General features: G+C 41.3%; 1 protein-coding gene across 1 annotated transcript in view; it reads left to right on the forward strand.

Annotated features, from left to right (window-relative positions):
* The window catches only part of ppp1r16b (protein phosphatase 1, regulatory subunit 16B), a 149,058-nt gene that overhangs the window by 26,814 nt on the left and 96,231 nt on the right, over positions 1 to 26,013 (forward strand). Inside the window, exon 2 of the mRNA XM_084061448.1 lies at positions 5,566 to 6,019. Within this exon, the coding sequence (XP_083917574.1) occupies positions 5,755 to 6,019 (265 nt within the window). The 5' untranslated portion in view covers positions 5,566 to 5,754. The remainder of the gene's footprint in view (positions 1 to 5,565; positions 6,020 to 26,013) is intronic.

Below are 26,013 nucleotides of genomic sequence, written 5' to 3' on the forward strand. Positions count from 1 at the left end.
TTATAAAATAGGGCAAGGCTTAAGTGATTTAAAACCAGGAAAATACATCATGATATTGCAATATAAAAATTCCCAGATGATATACAGTAGAACATGTTTTACCTGCTTCTCCTTGATTCTTGCCTTGATGTCCAGCATCTGGCCTAGATACAGGCACAAGATGTGCACACAATGTCCTCTGTGAACAGATGATATAAAGTCTCATATCATATCATTGTAATAATATCGATTTACTGCCCAGCCCAAGTGCGTAGATAACTTTGTACATTTTATAATTTTGACATCTTTATTGATGCCAGGGGGAGATTCAGGTGTCAAACATACATAGCAGTACTGCAGTAGGCATGAAACACCGGAGAGATACAGGCAAGAGTAGAGAGATTCAGCTCAGCTAAAAATTCTATTGCTAGTGTAATTGGTGTGCATTTCATATATCATTGAAACATCTGCCAGGCTTTCAGCCTCGAATGTGTAAAAGAACAGAAGTTCTTCAGAAGTATGCTTGTGTAATAATTTCAATACATGACATGCTTGGTAAAACATGACACCGAATTGTGTCATGTTGTCATGTAACACTTGAAAAGTCTGTTTGAGAAGTTAATTTTGTTTATATTTGAATGACTGAGGACTAGGCAGCAACACAAACATGCCAGACTATTTGTTTGACTGAATTCTGCATTCAGAAACTAAATGAAAGAAGTAAATTAGGGTAAATTGAGTCATTTTGACCGAGACAAGTGAGTTTTGTGCCTGGACAAGTACATTTACTTGTCAGAAGTACAAGTGCCTGAAAATGTTACTGTTGAGTTCTGGATATCTGACAACTTTGGAGAGTTTGTACAGAGTGTCTACGGTATGTGTGTGAGGATGAGATTGGAGGAATTCCACTTGGCTGCCAGTGGAGAATGCAAACACACGCACACGTGCGCACACACACACACGCACGCACACACGCACGCACGCACGCACGCACGCACGCACGCACGCACGCACGCACGCACGCACGCACGCACGCACACACACACACACACACACACACACACACACACACACACACACACACATACACACACATACACATACACATACACATACACATACACATACACATACACACACACAGAGAGAGCCGTGTAGAATGAGAGTGATGCTGAAGGAAGTGATTAGACAGCTGGCTTCCTGTCCATGTTCTCAGCAGTTGGGTGATGGTTGTCTCCTAGTGGAGGAAATGCTGGGTTCTTAGTGGAGAGCCGAGAGCGACTGGCAGCACATTGTAATGGGTTTTATCATGCTACGCTGGCTGGTTGACTGGCACCTACAACTCCTTAGTGTTAACCAATTCAACACTCTAGACTTAGTAAACTGGACCTGAGTTGTCTCTGTACTTGGACTGCTTTTCTGTCTACAGACTCTACACTAAATCTCTTTGCCAAAAATAGACGATCTACAAGCTCACAACACATCGCAACATGACGCGTTGTGAGCTTGTAGATCTGCTATCGTTTGGCTAATGTCCCCTCCCAGTATATGGATGGTGGATGGTGGGGTTCAAGTGGTTAATTTAACTCCGATGAGTGCGAGTCAACATAAAACTGTGAATTTACTGTGTGTAACCCTAATGGCTTTACATACTGCAAATTGCTACCATAAATAATGCACATTACATGAATGCAGGGCCTCTGCATTAGAATGTTTTGCATGTGTGATAAATGAAGAGGAAATGACGTATTGATTTATTGATTGAGTGAGTTTATTCACATTTTTTGTTCGTGTTTCTCACATAATGTACATTACTTGGACAGTATCATGTAAAATTTGTGACATATACTGGAGCATCCGCAGTGGATAGATACCCCGTTACTGTACGCATATGAATGGCTCAGCTGCTATTATGACTTCTGAAATGTCACTCCCAATAATTGAATTACCTTTTACCTCTAAACTTGATCAAGTGATGCTCCTAGGTCTCCCATAGCTGAAGCTAATGTAATTGACTATCAAAGACACATAACGAAAACACTGAGTGTTCCCTATTTGTCACACATCCTGCCTGAATTTAACCCATTTAAACCGGGAACGCGACTGTGTCATTTTAAGATTTCTTTGGGCTATTCAAAAACAGCAGATCTACAAGCTCATAGAGCAAATCTTTGAATATATATATATATATATTTTTTTTAAAAGCAAACATTTTTAACTCAAATCTTTCCTTCTGGGCGGATTCTACAAATATCTTCTAAATCCTAGTTAAAATAAATAAATAAATGTTGCTATAATCAGTGGTTCTCAAACATTTCAATGTCAAGGACCCCCAAAATTATATGAATTTTGGCCGCGGACCTCCATCTCAAAATATTTTGTTCCAGGGACCCCCCAGAAGTTGTAACAGAGTTAAAAATGTGCGCTACAGAAAACATTATATTCAAAGATTTGCACACATTTTCACGATTTTTCAATATGAACTTGTATATCTGCTATTTTTGAATAGCCAAAAGAAATAAAAAAAATGACACACAGATGCGTTCCCGGTCTGAATGGGTTAATTAACTTGGCACGCTGTGACTGCTCCTCATAGAAGAGAGATGAGGTGTGTGTGCGAATATCTGAGAACAGCGCTCTGCTCAGCATAAACTCCAGCACATCACATACCATCTGCAGTGGAGCTACACCGTTCCTGGAGGCTTTCAAAATGGCCTTGCTGCTATTATATGATAATGAATGATAATGGTAATGAACTTTAATTTAAGTGCTTTTCGAAACAGGCTTACAAATTGCTTTGCAATAGTAAGACTAATATACAGCCATGGGGGGGCCATAAGTGGAGTCAAAATCAAAGGATAAAATAAATATTAATAATAGAAAATGACATTGACGGTTAACATACAAACAGGGACGCAGGAGGGGGGGGGGGGGCGCGGGGGATTGAACATACTCAGTTCCATTGGGGGGGATATCCCCCCCACTTTTGGGATGAAGAAAAAAGAATAAGAAAAAAACTTTTTTAAAAAAGTACACTTCATGGATTTTTTTTTTACCGAATTAACTGAATTAAAGTAACAAAAAAAAACCAAAAAGTAACAAACCCGTGAAAAAATACGAACATTTTCTGCGCGCGCGTGCATGCGTCCCCTTCGGTTCCAAAATGCCCTCTGCGTCCTTGTTTTGAAATAAGCATGGATGAAAGAGGCAATTTCTCACTATAGTATGAAAAGGCCTTATAAAAGCAGGTTTTCAGAAGTGATAACAGATGACACTGAATGTTATAGCATTAGATTCCAGAGCCGCAAAAGCCCGATCACCCAGGTGATGAGGTGAGTTATAGGAACTTGGATGTAATGCAGCACAAACTCAGACTCTTAGGGATCCTGCAAAAAAAAAAGTAACAATCAATTCTGAAGGTCAGCATTGAAGAGAAGCTAGGATGGGAGTATGGTCCCGGTTCTTAGAATTGGTTAATAATCTAGCAGCTCTGTTTTGCACCAGTTGAAGATGGGAGATACAGTAGCCTTTTTAAAAATGTTATATATACAGTACTATATTATATAATCTGTATCATGTCTATCATGTCAAAAATAAGTTGGAAAAAAACATGATGGTGTGTGATTTGTGTTTAAAGGTGTCACACAAAACATGTAGTATTAGAGTTATTTATTGATATATTTATCGTTCAAGTCAAGAAATCTAATGAAACTCGTTCTAATCTTGTTTGGCTAGAAATTAGCTTGAACCTTCTATTTTAACCTTCCTCTTCAGAATCTTATTATTAACAAGGCAGGAGTAGTAATCAATTATTTATATATGTATGTGTATATGTATTTGATATACGTATATGATGCTCTGAAACACATCACGTTTAACGCATATACTTCCAGTAGGTACATGGGTGGGAGATCTTTGTTTAATGTCATTCTTTACAGGCCTGCCTAAGCTATAGTGACACCAAGAGACAAGAAAAATGAAACGTGCTTTTTAGCGCACTCTCCCAACACATTGTGATGCAATCAAAGTTTGATCTCAGGAAGTGGTAAACACAAATGACTATAACAGCTCTGCATGTAAATGGAAAGTTCAGAATTCAACCCACCCACAGTACGTACTAGAGTCTAATCAGACTGGCAGATTAAAGGATAACTTCACCCATTTTTAACTTAATCTTCATATAATGAATCCTTAGTAATGCTCATTATAGGATGGCATCAATTCCCTCTACTCGCTCTTTGTCTTAGAGGTGGAGTGTGGACAGATCAGAGAGAAGCTGGGAATTTCAAACAAGATTTCAAACTAGTTAGAATAGACCAATTAGCCTATTTTTTAAATTTTATTTAGAGTAGCCAATTCATTTGTAGCCCCTTTTCTCCTCAATTTAGTCGTTATGCCAATTGATTCCTCCCCACACACATTTCTGTGTTGTCACTGCTGTTGTATCCTAATGACTCACCATTGAGGAGCCCCCATCGGGAGGACGTAGAACCTTCGTCCTACTCCTCCCGCCCAACACTCCCTGTTGACAGGTGCCGCCCCAGCCCATAGTATTACATGCAATGACCAATATCACCCTCCCCGAACACGGGCCAATTGTGTTCGCATAGACGCCCGACAAAGCCGGTTGCACCACGGTGGAATCGAACCCACAACCTCCGTGGTGGTGACCAGCGACTTTACCACTGCGCCACCCAAGCCTCCTTTAAAGGCATGTCCACATGTGGTGCATAATCAAATAAGTGACTTTGATACAATCCTATTAGCATTGGATGTAACAGCGGTATGAGTGTCTGTATCATTTGTTTCACAGCCATGGTATTGAGTGGGTGATATCCTCTAAGCATCAAGAGCTATGTTATTAGCAGTGTGACAAGAAGAGTGGGTGATGATCCTCTAAGCACCTGGAGAGCTATGTTATTAGCACTGTGACAAGAAAAGTGATCCAAATGTTATGCAAATCATGTGCCACAAAGTGTCTTGAGACACGGATGGTACTACCCTTTATATAAGCTGCTGTTTTATTGATGGGAATGGAAGCACTAATATCGTTGCAGTCATAGCAGTTAGCTCTAGATAAGTACCTAAAACCTCAAGGTGTCCCCAGTGTATATACTATGTTTCCTGGCTGCGTACTGTATGCGTTCTTCTGCATTTTTTATTTACCCATGAATTCATAAAATGCACAAAACTTATGTGGTTGAGCCTTGTCTATGGACTTAAAGGTCAAATCAAATTCTGTGAAATGACAAACTCTGTGCTATTTTTTGAAGGTTGTTGTGAATATTGATGTGGTTTATTGTTGTCCGGTGTGATTGCTATATTATTGTTAATCTTATGGAGCCGCCGGGTGAACAGTAGAAAGTGTCTTTCCTCGCAAATTTTCCATACCGTTCAACACTCCACCCCACATCAGAACAAAATACATTAAGAAAGAGTCCGAAGTTTATCCAAATTATAGATTGGACTTTTAAGTCTGTCCTCAAATTAACGCCCAGCATGTTTCTCTACCTCTTTCCCCCCTATCTCTTCTTCTCTCTCTCTTCTTTCATCTCTCCTTCCTTTCCTTTCTACAACCTCCTGCAGGGAAATCTGCTCCTGGGAGGGTAAGGGGTGACGGTGCTGAAGATGGGAGGAGGCCACGGCCGAAGGTGCAGTCCTCGCTAGAAGCCACTGTCTCTCCCTAAACCCCCCCCCCCCCCCCCCCCATCTGCACCATCTCCTTAACCACCATCACCCACACCACCCTCTACCCGTTTCCTCCCGTCCGGCACCATGGCAAACCACCTGGAGCTGCTTCAGGAGCTCCAGCAGCTGGACAAGGTGCCCAGCCTGGAGAGGCTCCGGACGGCGCAGAAGCGCCGCACCCAGCAGCTGAAGCGGTGGGCCGTCTACGAGAAGGAGATGCAGAGCAAGAAGCGCAAGGCCGACAAGAAGAGCCGCGGCAACGCCAACAGCCACCTGGCGGCCAAGAGGCACGTGTCGTTCGCCGCCAGCGTGGCGCTGCTGGAGGCCTCGGCCAGGAACGACCCGGACGAAGGTAGGTGTGCGACGGGAGTGGGAGCTGTCACCTGACACATAGCAGGGTCAGGAGGTATAGGCCTGTCACCATTATTACCCTTTTATATGACCATTGTCATACAAATAATTGCGATTATTGTTTAATTGTGTTTTTGGCATTGAACTTATTTTTTTAAAATAGCCTTTGTAAACTAAATTTTCACAGGACAAATTACAAACAACTTTAATATGCTGTATAAAGCCTATCACTGAAATATACAAAGTAATGACTGACAATGACCAGTAACAATAACGACAGGCCATATACTTAATAATTTTGTACTTTCAAAAATCATTAATTTTCAAACATTTTTGATATGTTTTTGTGCCCTTAATGCTTAATGGTTGAAAGAGCATGGACAACAATGTGGAAATAATTATGTAACCATGGGAGTTCTGTTAATTTCGGCCAGCTGTGTTTATACACAATATACAGAATGAATGGAAACAATTATGCAAAATAATTGTGATTAGCACAAAATAATTGCAATCTGGTGATTATGTAATAATTGTGACAGGCCTACAGGTGGAGGCTTACACGTGGTGGGCGGGGGTGGATCACAGAAGCGCTGTCTTGTGAGGAAATGAGTCACCCAGAAATTGATTATGCCTGATTAGCTCCGTTTGGTCCTGTAGCGGAAACATGACTCATTAGAGTCAAACACTAGGATGTACCACACACACACACACACACACACACACACACACACACACACACACACACACACACACACACACACACACACACACACACACACACACACACACACACACACACACACACACACGTGGAAGATAATAATGCACAGCTACTCTCTGTAAGCATGGAGGGGCTTGTTTGGGTTCCGTTCAGTACCTGCTCTCTGACACTGGATGTGAATAATTACAGCAATTTCAGCCTCACCTTAGTACTGCAGTTGGATGTAAAACTACCAAGGTCAGTGAAATGATTAGCTCGGTCTGAGCCGCTTAAAACCACAGACAGAGCTCACGTCCCTCTAACTGAATTGGTTATGTTAGAAGAGCCTTTCATCATAGTGAAATAATGGAGTTGTCACACTGAGATGAAACAAAGCCAGTCTTTTAATTTCTCTGTGTTGTGCGTGCTGTGTTGAGATAATTGTTTCCTACCGACGCAAACAGTTTTCTGGCCAGAGGTACTGCTTCATCTGTTCTCTGGCCATGGCGGTTGAGACGAGCCATAGTACTAATAATAAACGTATATGTCACAGGGAAATTGGCATTCCAGGGAAATTGAAAAAGGAGCGCTCGTTTTTAGGCGGGGGGCTTCGGCGCGAGGCGGGGTTTTTCGAGACAGGGTTTTTTACGCGCCGAGTTGTAAACCGATAGGGGTAGAATAGATCTTTTCATGGATTACTATCCACGTGTGCGTGTGTGTCGTGGATAAACTAAAACAAGTGTTAAAAGCCAGAACACAATACAATTATCTTAACAGTCATGCTTTCAATAAACCAAATTGAAAGCATGAGCGTGTGTGCGCACGCGCATGCACGTTCATGTCTATGCACGTTGCACGTCTATGCATGTGTGTCTTTCTACCTGTCAATAAAGGCTCAAAAAGACACAAAAATTACTTAAGCCAGATGACATTGTCCTTAACATATATTGTAGCATGTTTATTTTCCTTATGTATATTGTTACCTAACAAAAGTAGCCATACACATAGTATGCACACAAACACACATAATTTGTTGCTGTCCGGCAGGAACCAGCTTACTCCATTTTGACACTTTTGCATCAGCGCCATTGAACAACCAATAAAAAGCATTAAAAACGCTTCTGACAAAACCAGTTAACTCCATTGGATCCTCAAATTTTCTGCTAAACCAGCGAAGTCCACCGGAGTTAACTGGTTTTGCTGACTCCGGGCTCCACCCCCTTTTGACCTCCAACCTCACTGTGAGCTTGGAGTTCCATTCAGCTGTTCTTATCAATGATGAACAAAACCTCCTAACATTTTGGAGTTAGCTGGTTCCTGCCGGACAGCAGAGATATTATACAATACTGTACAGTACATACAACACACATACACACTCAACCCAGTTGGTGGTGAGGGATTTGTGTGGTCTGGATGCTCGACCACTGCATGCTCTATTGGTTTTCACTGAGGTGGGATATCTAAATCAAGATTAGATCCAGTCAGGTGGTGTTCAAAGGCTAGTCGGCCTAATTGGATAGAAGGGCTGGTGTTCTGAACCAAATCTTAGACCATTAGAATTACTTTCAGCAATTGTCGGTAATGCAGTCGTTAAGACTGTTGCTGCTTTTTTCTCTGACAGATTTAAGTGGCAATAAGGTATGAAGTGCCAGTAAATGGCTTTATTGAATGACACTAAAAGCTTTTTCACTACAGCCTGCTGTTTGCTCCACGTCGGCCTAATCCACAGAAAGTCTGGAGAAAGTGTTTTAGACTTTGAACCCTGTTTGTTGTTGCTGTTGCAGATGGTGTTTGTGGTCGTCCTACTGGTGGGTTGGTAGTGTCAAAACAGGTGGTTGGACACCTAGGCCGGTCACAATTATTACATAATTGTCTAATCGTGATTATTTGAGATAATCGCAATTATTTATTGCGATTATCTCAATTATTATTATTATTATATATAATCGTCATAATTGTAGAAGTTTAAAAATAACAGAAATAGCTGATCTACAAGCTTACAACACGCGTTGTAAGCTTGTAGATCAGCTATTTCATTTAAAAAAAATATAAATGTCAGAAATGTCTTTATATATTTAAGTTATTTGTTAGATCTGCCCCGTGCAATTTTTGATTACAAAGCCTTAAAGGCTTTTTGATTCATATGTTTCAATGTTCAATGCCAAAAATACAATTAAATCATTAATCGCAAATTATTTGTATGACAATTAATCGTCAACTTAACTTTGTAATCGTGACAGCCCTATGGACACCTGCTACATTTGCTCCTATAATTCACTTGCAGTTTTAAATATGCTGCAAGCAATTTCATCCAATGAGGAGAGAGAATCCATTTAGCTTCAATTTTGTAGTGTTCCAAATTCCAATTTTGTCTGCTCATTCTTCAGTTTAATCACTTCCAATTTATCTTGTTTATCCTGCATCCTGTGCGAGTTCTCTCTCCTGATTGGATGGAATTGGTATCCTGACCTGAAAATATAATTTCTCTTCACTAAAGACTAAAGAGTCGGGGAGACCGCTGTTACAGCACAAACAATCTATAGCAGTGATTGCTATGGGAATACTGCATAGAGCTATGGTATTTAACACTTATTGTAACAATAAAATATCACTTACAGTGCGTCTATGCTGAATTGCTGTATCCCTGCAGCGTTTTGTGCTCTCTCTGAAGTATATATTAAAAAGGAGAAATGTTTCTCTCTGTCACTATTTCTATTTGCAATAACGCTGCTCTCCCTGCTACATCAATTTACCAGACAATTTATTTATTGTGTTTCATTTCTGCTCGGTCAAGGCAATGTGTATTTTATACACATTAAGCAAAGGGTTGCTTCTGTGTGTGGTTATTGGACAGTTTTTGAGGCGAGAAATCACAGGGAATTCTCTGAGACAAAAAACATTGTAATTGGATGGCTCCCTCATAACACCAATTTTATGGCACAGCAGGCAGAAACAAATAGCTCAGCTGATATTTCTTCCTGCAGTCTCACACCCACCTGCTTATAGAAGGTTATAGCAGCAAAGTATATAGTAGGTGGCCTAAAGGTAAACAAAGGTATACAGTTACAATACTCATTTAAAACCCTCTGCTAGAAACCGGTCACTTTCGATCTGGAGGAAGGTCATTCCACAGCTTTGGTGCCTGGAGGAAAGAGAGGTAGTCTGGAGCATTGTGGGGAAGGGATGGATAGCCAACTTGTGTTTGCTGATTGTAGTACGTGGGAAGGGGTGTAAGCCCTAGGGCTGTTAATAACTGACCAATCAGTGAAATCTTAAGTGTATACTGTATACACATAAGGGATGCCGCCTCTGTAAATCATTGTACAAGACGCAGTGACCACTGAGCTCGTTAATTTGTGTTGGCAGGCGTACAGCGGTTATGTGAAAGTGTTGTCTGTTGTCCTTATTCTTGCCAGCGCCTGAGCATAAATGGTATCTGTTCCACACACATCTGTATCCACACACATTGCGTGTGTGGGTGAGTGTGTGTGATACAGAGAGGAAATGATACTGAGAGAGATACAGCACAAACACACACAGAAGAAATACACATGCACACAGAAACAGAGAAGACAATGAATGTCAAAGACTTGTACCAACAACAGGAAGAGACAGCTAGAGGGACAGATAGAGGTCTGCTCACATTGCCAGACTGGCAGCTCTCATGATTCTGTTAATCTCATCTCTCTTTCCTTCTGCTGTCCAAATGCTACAGCAAGCAACCAGACTGTACTGATCCATTCTCCATCATGCTGCTCACAGACCACAGAATAAAAACCTCTCTCTCTCTCTCTCTCTCTCTCTCTCTCTCTCTGTATGTATCTGTAGAGTATACAGTTAAGTGTGAAAGTGATGCTAGATGCACACACAGTGTAAGTTATACAGAAACTAAAACATAACTTATTTATTTGCTTCAAAGACAGGAAGAATTTTAAAAGCGAGAGATTTCCGTCTGGGAAATATTTCAATAGTGACACATGAAACTACCTAGATATAATTTGGGATTTTTTATATCATAACAACATTTCTTTCTTTTTTTTTAACCCAGTGCGAACAACATTGGAATAACAGAATAAGAGATGTCTTTTTCGGTTTTGTAAAGGCTGCATTACAGAAAAGTGATGAAATTCTTACCTGACTGTTGCAGCTGTTCTATTATTTGCCTTTACCCACAACAGCTATACAGGAATTACTGATGATTATTTTTCAGAAACGTCATCGTCCAAATATTTATGAAAGTACAAATAGTCACCCCCACAGTATCATCGCAATATCAATATTGAGGTATTTCGACAAACGCATCTTAATTAGTCCATATCTCCCACTGCTATGTACTGTATGGAGAAGATGTACGGTGAGTTACTGTTGCAGGGAAGCAGCTAAATCAAACCGTGACTCTACTTGTTATTTTATTTTCATGAATCATAACCTTTGGCGCACAAGAATATGAAACAGGGCTCTGAAGTACACTCATGTAGAGCCACTCAGCCCAGCCCAGGAGAGGATGGATGCTGATGAAGGGAAGGAATAACTAGTGTCACTAATCACCTTTTGCCTCATCTAGGCAAAGGAGAAAGGAGTCTAATAACAGCCTGTCCAATCTTTAATTAATCTTTGGTCCGCTAACAAAGAGGCCCATATCATAATGCAATGTTCAGTGGGGAAGCCGCGCTATACAGGAATAATGGGGATGGCATTGACAAATTGCCTGCTTGTGCCAGGTTGACTAGTGAGGTGATGGTGTCCTATGGCCAAGTGCATGGGATCCTGAAATACTTTTAAGTACAAAAGTGCTTCATAAGAACAATGTTGGTTTAACCACTGTATGCCCTGTTTACTTCAGTGTACGACATGTAGCAAAATTAGCGATAAAAACAAGTATTTAAAACAAATTTAAATGTTTCAAAAGTTTGATTGAATGTTTTTAATTACATGATCATAATAGTAATAATAATCATTTCTTAAAAAAAAACTTTTTAAACAGCTTTCGATTTAAAAAATAAACATTTTGATTACAGGGCACTCGGGTGGCGCAGTGGTAAAGTATCTGCCCACCACCACGGAGGTTGTGGGTTCGAATCCACCGTGGTGCATCCAGCTTTGTCTAGCATCTATACTAACGCAATTGGCCTGTGTTGAGGGGAGGGAAGCCGGGCGGGGAGGGTGTCTATGCATGTATTCCTATGGGCTGGCTCTCTGTCAGCAGGGAGTGTTGGGCTCCACGTCCTCCTGGTGGGGGCTCCTCACTGGCAGGTGAGTCAGTATAGTAGGATTCAACAGCAGCTACAACACCGAAATGTGTGTGGGCAGGAATTCATTTGCATATGACTAAATTGGGCAGAAAAATAGGTAAAAAGAAAAAAAGCTGTATTTACAATTATCATTGTAAATATAATTTGTATAATTACATGATAATAATGATTTATTTGTATTTTTTTTTTGTTATTTTTTAAAAATGCTGCTTTTGCTACTGTATAAGTGCTTTTAATGATGTGCCCAAAATAGGGACTCCACGTTGAAACTGCTTAACTAAGATATTCCCTGAGAAAAAAAGTAAATGATCCAACTTCCACACGTTTCACTTTCACTTCCCCAGGTCCATGGCTGCACGACCATTTCCTGGTCGTGCAGCCATAGTGGCATGAGTGGTGATTAGTCTGGTGGACATACACATGTACAGTAAAGTACAGTCCAGTCACACACGCCCTGTTCTAGGCGTCTTGGCCGTCGGCCACGTCGGTAATGAAGAACGAAATAAGCTGGCCAGAGTGCAGTTGAACTTGACCCGAGGCTGACCCCCCCGGGATTCACCGGCCTTAATGACATGAGAGATTTGATGCCCGCCCCGAACTCTCGTTTAATCCCTGATTGGACACGGAGGGAGGGACCGTTTCCTGTCATTCTTTCAGTGCGTCGTAATTACCATGTCCATGCTCCGGAGTAATTGTGTTTGTGTGTGTTGTGTGTGTGTGTGTGTGTGTGTGTGTGTGTGTGTGTGTGTGTGGGGCTTGTTGTGTGTGTGTCTTTGAACACGTGTCTGAAGTGCTCCATCGTACGATGGTGTCAGAGCAGATTTTCAGCATGCATCATAGTCATATGCAATATTGGGCAGTAACATATTACTTAGTCATATATTACTGTAACATTACTTTCCCCAGAAATAAGTAGTGTAACTTATTACAATTGCCAAAACAGTAATATTATTACATATTACCGTTCCAAGTAATTCTGCATTCTGCTGCGTTACAATGAACGCAATTAGTTTGCTGCATAATAATAATAAATTGGGATTCAGTTCTAAAAAGGGCGGGGCTAGCAAAAGTAATTTGTATTATAATATGTAATATAACGTATTACTCTTGATACCAAGTAAAAAGTTATATAATATTATTACTTTTTAAAGGAGTAATGCCCCACACTGGTCGTATGAAGTATAAATCAGGTTTAAGAGTGGATATTTCCTTATTTGTTGTGGTGCACACTTCAGCAGGCAGTAGGGTTTACCTGTAGAAGATGTGACAGTATTTCTTTAATCTGAGGTGTGTGTGTTAGTGTGTGTATTTACAGTATGTGTGTGTGTTTCACTCCTTTCTGGCCTTGCAGTGGTCCTGTCATTATAACCTCCTCTGACAACCCGGGGAGAGCACACTCACCAGGCTGGGAGCAGAGGTTAGAAGAAGATGTATTAAAGCAGAAGAGGATTAGATGTTTACTCGAGCTGAAGTACGCGTGCATGTGCATTGTGCGTGTGTGTGTGTGTGCCTCTGTGTATATGATAAAGAAGATGTTGAAAGCCGTAGAGAAGGGATCAGTACACTTGTGTGTTTGTGTGTGTCTGAGTACAGTATATATGCTTGTTAGATTGCATACTGTAAGCACTTAGTTTCTGCAAATGTTCAGTGTGTGTGTGTGTGTGTGTGTGTGTGTGTGTGTGTGTGTGTGTGTGTGGGGGGGGGGGGGGGGGGGGGCTGCTTTTGAGAGAGAAATTGAACCAAGGAAAGGACGCAGCCAGATGTGATAGAGTGGTATTAGGAAGTAGGATATCGTTGCTGTCGGGCAGAAACCTTGTATCTCCATGTTTCAACTTTTTATGTTCAATCAATGCCTATACTTCACCATACAAGATTGTCACACAAAAGGAACTGAATGTAACTGATCTACAAGCAATTCAATGCATTGTGAGCTTGTAGATCAGCTATTTTCACTATTTTTAAATGTTTTAAAGACCTTGTATGTTTTGGACATACAAGGTTTCCATATTTGAGGATGGGATGTGTGTCCTCTGTCCGGGTCATTACTTCACCCTCGGGTCAGGGCTATATGACCACTCTGAGACCTTTAGCGTCCTGTCAGGTAATGATGGCTGATGGCTGTGAAATGACTGCCCAGCGCCTCGGTGTCTCTGCAGCACGGCTCTCTGGGGCAATTGAGATTGATATGTTTTCTCATTCTCCCTCCAGAGAGCTGCCTTCTTCTGCCAAAAGGTGCAGAGGATGGGGGGATCGGATAGAACGGACAATCAGCAAGCGGTTACTCTCTCTCTCTCTCACACACATGCACACAAATACATTTGTTGCAGAAACGCACAAACACACACACCCCACTCGGGCATGCGCACACACATAACACGCACGCACTCACGTGCACAATCACTGATTTGCTCACAGAACTAGGACATTTTGTCAGCATGCAGTTAGTCTCAAGTAGCCAAACGATCAGAGATCTCCCCTTACTGATATATGTCTGCTGACCTCTACATTCGAAGTCTGGGCTAAAACTGGGCGGAAATGATAAAACAAATAATAACAGCATTGCAGAACCAATGTGAAGACTCGAGGGCAGTCCATATTGGAACGATGACTTGTTCTCAATCATCAGTCGGCATACAGCAGGTTTGTCAGCGGCCGTTCTTGCCACTGTTCTAGCCCATCTATTGAATTTAGCAGTCCCCAGGTGTAGCAGTTGATGGAGAGATCTCTGATCATCTGGCTACGTGAGACTAGCATGCAGTTAATTGTGTTTTTAACCACTTAAACCCTCTATTCTTAGTCAAACGGAACTGAGTTGCAACTGTACTTGGCACAAGTTTTTCACTGTACACCAAATCTCTTTGCCAAAAATGTACGATCTACATGCTCACAACGCGTTGTGGTGCGTTGTGAGCATGTAGATCTGCTATTTTTGGCGAACGTTCCCCCCAGAATAGGGACTAGGAACTAGGAAGGGATGTTGGGGGTTAAGTGTTGCTTTTTGTTATGGTATATTGTGGTGTTATGCGATTCCTATTCCTAAATTGGAAGTTGCAGGACAAGGAAGATATTCCAGGCAGTTAAATGTGGTGGGACCCGGGACGAGAGGGGAGGGTTTTAAGCGTTTGTATAACCACGTGAGCAGTGCCCTTTGTTGTGCCCATTGGTTTTACTTTCTACCCAATGGGTAGAAACCAATGGGTGGCGTTACGGCTCCCTTCGTCCATTTATTTGTTAAGTCTATATGGTCCAACTGAAATCCCTAATTCACAGCTGGAAATGTTCGCTCACGGTGCACCACTTACCTGCATTGTGAAATGTTCATTTGGAGATGGGACGTTAGCGCAGGAACAGGGTGTCCGTGTTCCTGGATAGTGTAAGAGGTTTTACCAAAACCATGTAGTGTAAGAGGTTTTACCAAAATGGTTAAATCTTTACAAAATGATTGTGTGTGTGTGTGTGTGCGCGCGCGCGCATGAGATTAGCTGCAGAAACATAACCCGTCCTTTTTTGTTTTGTTCAGCCCGTCTACACACTTTACGGCTCCATGCGTTTCCCACATTATGTATCCACCCGTTTACGTGGCAACACCCAATTCACTAATTGCCAGTCTTTTCCCGACCGAAAATCACAACTTGTGTGGTTGTCGGAGAAAAAAAAGGAAAACGAAGCCACATTCTAACTTCCCATTTCCTTTTTTAGGAGAGTGGCTTCGGTCACTGGCTCACCACCTTCTTCTTCCATGCTATATTATCATCCTAAAAAAATACAGTGAGTGGCAGGAATAACTGCTTTATATAGATAGGATAGAGAAATACACAAGCACAGTCCTTAAGTTGTCTTTGAAGCCGAACTGGCGTGGGAGGCTTCAATTCTCTTCTCTCCTTTTTATTTGTGTGTAAATTGGCTCTCGGAGGGATTTTTTTGTCTTCCTTCCCTTGCTCTATTAAACTGGTAAGGCTTCCCCCTTCGAGGCCTTAGATGGGCTCTATCTGCCTGCCAGGCAGGCATATTGATGCAACACAGTGGCCTGAAGAAGTCTAGATAGGAACTCGTGAAGTTTGCGGTCTATTCAGTCACCCAAAGCCAAATCTAACTTTTTCACTCTCATCGCTACCCACACAGAGGCAGCAGCTACACACACACACACACACACACACACAGATGGTCGGCCTTATTGGAAACACACAACCGTGTGTGTGCCCACGCAAACAGACACCGAAACGCACACACACACACAGGTACTATAATATATACAACACATAACACATACAGGCACCTGACACTTTGCATATCGTTGCTGTATCTGACAAACTAGGGTTCGGGTGTTCAGGTGGGGGTGGTCGTCGCCACAGGGTGTCGGCAAGAACACACAGAGGACAGTCCTTTTAGCCGGTTTTATTCCAAGCAGACGTACAAAAAAGGTGCAGGTGGTCATACAGGAGGTAGGCGTGTGGTCTAAATGGAAACAAGCACATAATAGCAAAAATAACATAAGTGCTTGATACACAATACATCAATACACGATACAACTGAATAAAGAAATTAATGAACAGCATACAGTATACTGTTTGACTTTAGCTAATATTGCTATTAGCAATTAATAACACTAACAAGTAAATGCATGTTAAACATCTAAGAGACACATTCATTGTGAATCTATGAATGGGAGCTGCCATATTGTGGAACACAATGTAAAGCTATACTTAACTTAACAACTCACACTGCTGAATTATATAACTATATATATAATGTGTGGATATCACAAAACTTTCCAGAAATCAATATACATATCTCTGCTTGTATTAGCTGTTGTAAACATTACAGCAAAGAAAGGAATTCACCTATTGTTAACTAAATAACAAATGAATATACATCACTGTAACTTGTAAAATCTCAACTGAACAACATAAAGTGCACTTGCTTTTAGTTTCTCTGTCACGGGATCTAGCGGGATTTTGGCGATCTTGCGGGATGCTGAAGAGGGTTCATAGACTCTATTTTACAGTTGCTGTCGGGCAGAAACCTTGTATCTGCATATTTCATGGTCACAAGTATGAGCTTGTAGTTCGACACAAAGTGGAAGTGATTAAAGCTGCACTATGTAATTTTCCTGTTCTACCCCAGATTTGAACCCGGTTTCCTGTGCAGAAATGTTTTGATCATTGAGCTAATAGAGCCTGCCTGCTTGCTCAGGGGAGAAATTGAATCTTGACCATCAGGTCAAGATTTGTGTAAGATCCTGTGTCTAGGTGAGACATGACCTTTGACTACTTTGACGATCTATTGTATTAACATACTCTACCATACAGATTGGACAAAATTAAATTGTATTCATTAAAAAAAAATACATTGTTCCGCTTTAAGTCTGCCGGTGGGCTTTTATAAATATTTAACCAATGAAAAGTATTAACAAGAGCTTGTGACTAAATACTCAGTCCCCAGATCCCAGTGGATCCTTTAGAACGCAGGTTCTTTTTTCCATTTCCTGAAAAGTAACCGTGTCGTGTTGAACAAACAAGGTTTCCACCTAACAATGACAATATTTGTACACACAAAACGTAACGTTTTATGTACACGTACATGTACATAACATGTTTCGTTTACACATATACATGAAGGGAGGGGCGTTTCCTTTCTTTCTTTCACTATGTAATACTCTGTGTGTGTGTGTGTGTGTGTGTGTGTGTGTGTGTGTGTGTGTGTGTGTGTGTGTGTGTGTGTGTGTGTGTGTGTGTGTGTGTGTGTGTGTGTGTGTGTGTGTGTGTGTGTGTGTGTGTGTGTGTATGTGTGTCTTTGGACATGTCTCTGAAGTGTCAGAGTGGATATTTCCTTATTTGTTGTGGTACACACTTCAGTAGGCAGTAGGGTTTACCTGTAGAAGAGGTGACAGTATTGTATACAGTAAGTGTACACAGCATGTGTGTTTTTCAGTTCTTTCTGCCTGCAGTGGTCCTATCATTATAACTTCCTCTGACAGCTCGGGGAGCACACAAACCAGGCCGAAGGCAGAGGTTATACTTCACTGAAAATAGCCAATCTACAAGCCCACAACGTGTTGTGTTGCGACGTGTTGTGTTGCGACGTGTTGCGCGCTTGTAGATCTGCTATTTTCGCAGAATATTTTTTTGACATGACCAGATTAGAATAGGGACGCCAGGGTTCATGTGCTTAACTGTCACCCCCGCGTCTGTCCTGAGTGGAGACAGTGTCTCGTTCGACCGTTGGAGACGATAGTGGGCCCGCAGTGCACACAGAGACAGTCAATGAGATCTTTGTGGCAGAGTTGTACCGAGACTGACCTCCTCTGTTCCTAAAGCAAGCTGTTGTGGATGACCGTGGCCATCTGGGTTGGCAAAGTTTAGGACCGAGCCCACTGTCTGTAGCATAACATCATGACAACAATGTAAACTACTGTAAAATGAAGAAAACTCACTCAGTCCTCAGTTCGCTCTCATGCATTTTTCTACTCTGTGAAAATATCCTGAAATTGCGCACAGGCATTGACCTTTGGCGTATGCAGGGAGTGAGGAAGCAGAATTCAAATCTCTGTCTATACTCAACCCTTCACATGCATTTTTCTCTTTAGTGGGTTGACCAATACAGCTGACATCGCACACAGACATTGACCATTGGCAAATGCAGGGACTGATGAAGCCAAGTTTTCCAGACAGGGTACCGATTTCTCCGTTTTTGTCCCAGATTTGATTGTCCCAGGCAAGTTTCTCAGACAGGGACAGATTTGTCAGTTTTTGTCTCCAAATTTGATTGTCCCAAGCAAGGAGTGATGAAGATGATGCTCGACTTTTTGTCCCAAATTCGATTGTCCCAGGCAAGTACTGATGACGATGATATTTCTTTTGGCCCAAATTTGATTGTTCCAGGAAAGGAAAGATGATTTTTCACTTTTTGTCGCAAATTTGTGAACTCTGTCCATTCTCATGCATTCATCTCCTCAGTGGGATGGCCAGACTATATGAAATCGCACATGGGTATTGACCATTGGCATATGCAGGGACTGATTGCCCGTTTCCCAAATTCAAGCTGCTCATTCACATTTTTGCTTAGGTTCTGGGATCTGTATTCATGGTCGTGGTCCAGTAGCTCTGAAGGACAGCCATGTTGTGGTTTTATTGGCTGTTAGTTGGTTGTCTGTGTGATTGTGGTAGGGGTGTGTGATGTACGTGGGCTCTGCTGTGCCAGGGTTAATTGATCAGCATTTGTTTCCAATTGTCTAATTGTGCTCTCCCTCTTTATGGTAGCGTGCTGCATCTGGCCTCAGGGCTGAACACACACAGAGAGAGAGAGCGCTGGCTCAACGGTACAAAGTTATAAATGACTTTGATTTAAATGCATTGCAAGCAGCAGACCCAGCAAGGCTGGGCTAAATAGACTTTCTTGGCACACCAATATAATCCTGTGTTGTTCTTCATGTACGTGTGTGTGTATTCAAGTGCAGAGGTTTTAATTACAAAACAGTCTCATCAATTGTGAGGGCAAGGACCCACAGTTAGCACTGAGTGTGCTACAGTGACATAACTAGCAATCGGTGGACAGGGACATTTGTACAGTTATTTGGCCGTTCTCACACATTTTTCTCCTCAGTGGGTTGGCCAATCGATTGGAAATGGCACATGGGCATTGAGCATTGGCATAATAATGCAGGGACTGACAAAGCAGATTTTTTCACTTTTCCCAAATTTAAGCTGTTTAGTAGTAGTATTTTTTAGTGTTTTTGCCACAGGCTATATGGGAACTGCCGTTATGGTTTAAATTCCCTGGTATAAACTACAGTATTATATTGCAATGACCAGTGGATTCCTGCTGTGAAGGAAGAGCCATGGCAACAAGAGAACATTATTTTGTTTGTAACTCACACCAATCTGTGCCCCATACACCTCTTGATTACAAGTGGCTCCAACTACGGCAACTAAACTTGTGAGCACGCAATGAAGGGGGACATTCCATTCTGTCAGAGGGTGTGAAGACATAATATAAGGAAAATTGTAAAAGTACAGAACATAAGACATGATTTCTCCCCCAACACTTTCCCATGGCACAAAACACAATGTAATTAAATGGCAATAACACAATAACAAAAAATGAATACACCCTGACCCAGGATATCTCTCCCTGCATCTAAGCCCTAGATGCTACTGTATATATAAATATATACTGTGCAGTGTATATATACAACAGGGAGAGCGCTTGTACTTGAGTCTGAGTCTTAAGTAGCAGTAGGCCTGTGTCTTTTTAATATGTAGCCAACATTATGTGCAATATAATTTTTTTAAAGTCGCTGACAGAGCAGTGTATGGGGACGTAGCTGGGTCAGCATTAAAACGTGGCCCACAGGACGAGGTTGCACACTCACATGAGTAGATAACCTGGTGTTACATCTGACCTCTGACTACCTTGTGTCTCAAGCTGTCGTCTAATCCAGTGGTTCTGATTTTTTTGTGTGACCCCCCAAAATAATCATATTTGAACTGGGGACCTCCCCCACCCTGACAAGTACTTGGAATTGTAGTCATTCCATTTAGTTTGACTCGGTACAGATACAAATTGTGAAAATAGCCGATCTACAAGCTCTCAACGCCTCGCAAAGCGAGCTTGTAGGTCGTCTATTTTCAAAATGTTTGCCTCTTTCTTATATTTGACAATTTGGCCTTTTTCCACTTTTCCTTACAGTATAGACATATTTTACTACTTTGACATTTTACATAACAGTATGATAGGCCCTACTATAACTATTTGTGTAACTATAATGATTATTGCTATTATTATTATTATTACCCTTATTATTACCATTATTATTATTATTATAATAATAATAATAATAAGATGATGATGGTGATCACAACATTCAAATGAACACACATAGTTGAAAGCATATAGAAGTTCACTCTCTTTAATTTTGTCTCTTTCATGTCTTTGTACTTCCTCTCGCTAAGTCTCTTAGCCATCCTGGATGGCAAAGAGACATAATGGTATTATAAGTGATTTTAGTAAATTCCAAATATTATCAAGGTATTCCGTTGCACCCCATTAGCTAACAATGCGTTGCATTGCGAGCTTGTTGCGGGCTATTTTTGCTGAATGATCGCCTATTATAACAATCCCAGAATAGGGATGCTGGGTGTGTGTGGTTAATGTAATGATCTACTCAGTGATAATGTTCTATGCTCCGTGGTGACTCTCTGTAGTTTTCTCTTATATCAACTCTTGTTTGATTATTCTAGCTTTTGTCAGCTGGGCTGTCTGCAGCTTCCCTGTTTAGCAAACTGAGGCAGGGCTTTCTCTGTCAAGGAGCTCCTATCTGTAAGGATGATGGCCGTCCTCTTATCATTCCATCTCACTCTGTCTCGCTTTCCCTTTTCGCCCGTATTTATACTACTTTTCTATCAGTTTCCCTCCCTCTGTCTCCATTTCCCCTCCACATTTCTTAGTCTCTCGTGTATTGACTCTGGCTCAGTATTAATTTTGACAGCAATTGTTGATTTTAGTTTTCATAGTCTTTTAAATAAAATACCATTTAGTTTTTGTCATCTGATTATAATTCTTTTACCGGTAGTCTAGTTTTAGTTGACTAAAGCTAAGTTGATTTCTCTCTCTCTCTCTCTCTCTCTCTCTCTCTCTCTCTCTCTCTCTCTCTCTCTCTCTCTCTCTCTCTCTCTCTCTCTCTCTCTCTCTCCAAATTAACATTCCTAACAGGGCTCTTCAGATCGTCACTGAGGGTCTGCTGTTGGCACCGCCGTCCTCATGACATGGCCCCGCCTGGCACACACTGGCACCTCTTCTGTGCTAACGCTGGCTCTCATGCCCGAGCCCGGCCGTTAGGACTGGCTCTTGTCGGCATGTACGTAGCTACTGCCAGAGGTTATCGGGGCAGAAAAACTGAAGGGAGCCCACATGAGAAAACTGTTGTGTGTCAGAGGATGGCCTGGTCATTTGGAAGAGCTGGTCAAATTAGAACATAATAATTTGGTTTCCAGATTGTTTAGCTTTTACTGTATAATAAAAAAGAATAAGTCATTTGGCCCTTAAGTGTCACTGAATAAACATATTATTATTATTATATATATTATTATATTTTTGCTATTTGTTGGCTAAAAGACCTTTGTCTGCCTCTGCTGCATGCTGTGTTCAGCTGCCTACCGTTTTGCTCTTGCTTGTATGAATTGGCTTCATGGAACCTGAAACCTCTTTTGCTGACTGTGGTGACTTATAAACTCTCTTGAGTTATCTACACAGGCAGCCGAGAGAGTTACCTTCTAACAAATATCCTCCGTACCGTAGATACTGTCCTTTATCTTCTTTTTCCTCATCCTCCCATGAGGTGCCCAAGTTGACTTATTTCCATGGCAACTGATGCAGAGATGAGAGAAGTCCAATCATTTGTATCGCAGAGGTGCTAGGCTGCACCGGAGCTCAAGTGGAGTGTCAGCTTCATCACTGCTGCTGTTCACCGCATGGGGCGGTATGTGGGAATGGTAAAAGCTCTTGCATTTATATAGTGTGTTTCTAAGTCTTACGCTTTACAAAGCGTTTTACAATGTACGTATGAGTCACTGCCATCCTGAAAGCATGTGGATTTGCTCTGCACCCAAGGAACCCAAGTAACTCGTTTTCTGTGTATTTTTTACACAACATGTACAGTACATGCATGTTATCATTGTTTTTCACGAACAAGACTTATAAAGTGATCTAATTGTAAATTAATTCTACCACTGAATTATGGGCATGTCTTTACTGCTTTTGAAAAAATGAAGAGGACTAATTGACAAATACTACAATATCTGTCATACCCTTGAAAAAAGGTTTTCAGTTGATAACATATCACGGTAACCTCAGCTCAACCTTATTAGGTTTCGAGAGCCTGTAAGGCTTCGAACCCTATTACATCTCTACACTTTCATTATTATTATTCTTCCGCCGGTTTTGCCAGTTCTGGCCTAACCGCGTGGTCACTTTTTATGAAATTCGGCAATATGGTAGAGGGCTATGCCAAACGGCGAAAACCCGAAACTCACAAACATTGGCCAAAGGGTGGCGCTGTAGCACTCAATTGAAATATGCCAACTTTGAACAGGTACAACTCATGCCCTGTTTGACCCACAGCCATGAAACTTCGATGCACACATGCGTCTCCTCATGCCTAACAACTTTCACACTCTGACTTTTGACCTCTGACCTTTAGATCTCCCACCATTTCGAATTCTATGAAAAGCAGTAAAAAGCAGTCAAAAAATCACTTCTCCTGGGATTTATGAGCAATCTGTACGAAACTGTATACACATGAACTTTGGACCAATGCCGACAAACGTAACTTAGCGGATTTTCCATAAGTGAAAACGTTAAGCTTTTATAAGCCAATGAAAATTGCAGCTTTTTTTTAATTATTCATCTGCCCCTAACACATACATGCAGACTCACATTTGTTTGACACTTTGCAATATTGTAGAGGGTCCTTCCAAGTATCACTGAAACCAATCTTACTCCAATTGGTCAAAGGGGGGCGCTATAGCAATTTTTTGAAAATGCAAACTTTAAACAGGCAAAAGTCATGCCTCGTTTGGCCGACAGCCGTTAAACCTGCTTACACATGTGCCTTGACTCATGAGGAACACATGTATCACTTTGACCAGTAAGCTCTGCCCTTAGATTGTCTGCAATTTTGAGCAGTTTGAAAAACATTTAAATCCAGGATTTCTGAGCAATTTGCATGAAACTGTGTCAAATACATGTTTGAGGCCCTTTTTCACAGCTTCAGGTGTGTTGGTTCAATAGCTTGATCGCTTAATCATCTGCCTTGAAACCATAGGGTAGCCGGTTCGAATCCCACCTCAGGTAGACTTAATTATAATTGCATTGCACACAACATGACTATACCAATGAATACATGTGCAATTGTTAAAGATGACGAGAAATGCATACTTGAAAGTAGTTCTTTTCAATGTATGACGTACTTCATTCGCGCTTTTGTTTTGTTTTGTTGGATTCTCCCTTTTCACTGTCTAAGGCTGTGTATTGGATAGCTCCACCAGTAGAGTGTGAGTCTCATGTGCCGAAGGTCCCTGGTTCGAATCCCACTTATTACAGTTCACATTTAAATTGCATTGTACAAAACATGACCCTGTTAATTCAGACAAGTGCAATGTTTAGACAATAACACGAAATGCTTTTGAGAGTAGTTTTTTTTTATGTATGACATACTTTCTTGTGAAAATAGCCGATCTACAATCTCACACCTTTTTAGATAGCAACGCGTTGTGAGCTTGTAGATCGACTATTTTCCACTAGTTTCCATTCCGAAATATATTGAGCAGTTTGAAAAACATTTAAACCAAGGATTTCTGAGCAATTTGCGTGAAAGTGTGTCATGTGTGTGAACTCCCTTTTCACTAGTACAGGTCTGTTGGCCCAATGGCTTAATCATCTGCCTTGAAACCACAGGGTTCCTGGTTCGAATCCCACGTCATGTAGAATTCATTATTAGGTTTCGAGAGCCATCAGGCTTTGAAAGCTATTACATCTCTACACTTTCACTATTATTATTATTCTTCCGCCGTTTTTGCCAGTTCTGGCCTAACCGCCTGGTCACTTCTTATGAAATTCGGCAATATGGTAGAGGGCTATGCCAAACGGCGAAAACCCGAAACTCACAACCATTGGCCAAAGGGTGGCGCTGTAGCACTCAATTGAAAATGCCAACTTTGAACAGGTACAGCTCATGCCCTGTTCGACCTACAGCCATGAAACTTCGATACACACATGCGTCTCCTCATGCCTAACAACTTTCACTGTTTGACTTTTGACCTCTGACCTTTAGATCTCCCACCATTTCGAATTCTATGAAAAGCAGTAAAAAGCAGTAAAAAGCCTACTCCTCCTGGGATTTATGAGCAATCTGTACGAAACTGTATACACATGAACTTTGGACCAATGCCGACAGACGTAACCAAGCGGATTTTCCATAAGTGAAAACGTTAAGCTTTTATAAGCCAATGAAAATTGCAGCTTTTTTTAAATTATTCATCTGCCCCTAACACATACATGCAGACTCACATTTGTTTGACACTTTGCAATATTGTAGAGGGTCCTTCCAAGTATCACTGAAACCAATCTTACTCCAATTGGTCAAAGGGGGGCGCTATAGCAATTTTTTGAAAATGCAAACTTTAAACAGGCAAAAGTCATGCCTCGTTTGGCCGACAGCCGTTAAACCTGCTTACACATGTGCCTTGACTCATGAGGAACACATGTATCACTTTGACCAGTAAGCTCTGCCCTTAGATTGTCTGCAATTTTGAGCAGTTTGAAAAACATTTAAATCCAGGATTTCTGAGCAATTTGCATGAAACTGTGTCAAATACATGTTTGAGGCCCTTTTTCACAGCTTCAGGTGTGTTGGTTCAATAGCTTGATCGCTTAATCATCTGCCTTGAAACCATAGGGTAGCCGGTTCGAATCCCACCTCAGGTAGACTTAATTATAATTGCATTGCACACAACATGACTATATCAATGAATACATGTGCAATTGTTAAAGATGACGAGAAATGAATACTTGAAAGTAGTTATTTTCAATGTATGACGTACTTCATTCGCGCTTTTGTTTTGTTTTGTTGGATTCTCCCTTTTCACTGTCTAAGGCTGTGTATTGGATAGCTCCACCAGTAGAGTGTGAGTCTCATGTGCCAAAGGTCCCTGGTTCGAATCCCACTTATTACAGTTCACATTTAAATTGCATTGTACAAAACATGACCCTGTTAATTCAGACATGTGCAATGTTTAGACAATAACACGAAATGCTTTTGAGAGTAGTTGTTTTTTATGTATGACATACTTTCTTGTGAAAATAGCCGATCTACAATCTCACACCTTTTTAGATAGCAACTCGTTGTGAGCTTGTAGATCGACTATTTTCCAGTAGTTTCCATTCCGAAATATATTGAGCAGTTTGAAAAACATTTAAACCAAGGATTTCTGAGCAATTTGCGTGAAAGTGTGTCATGTGTGTGAACTCCCTTTTCACTAGTACAGG

Source organism: Gymnoscopelus microlampas, assembly GCF_963454915.1.
Source record: "Gymnoscopelus microlampas genome assembly, chromosome: 7".
NCBI lineage: Eukaryota > Metazoa > Chordata > Actinopteri > Myctophiformes > Myctophidae > Gymnoscopelus > Gymnoscopelus microlampas.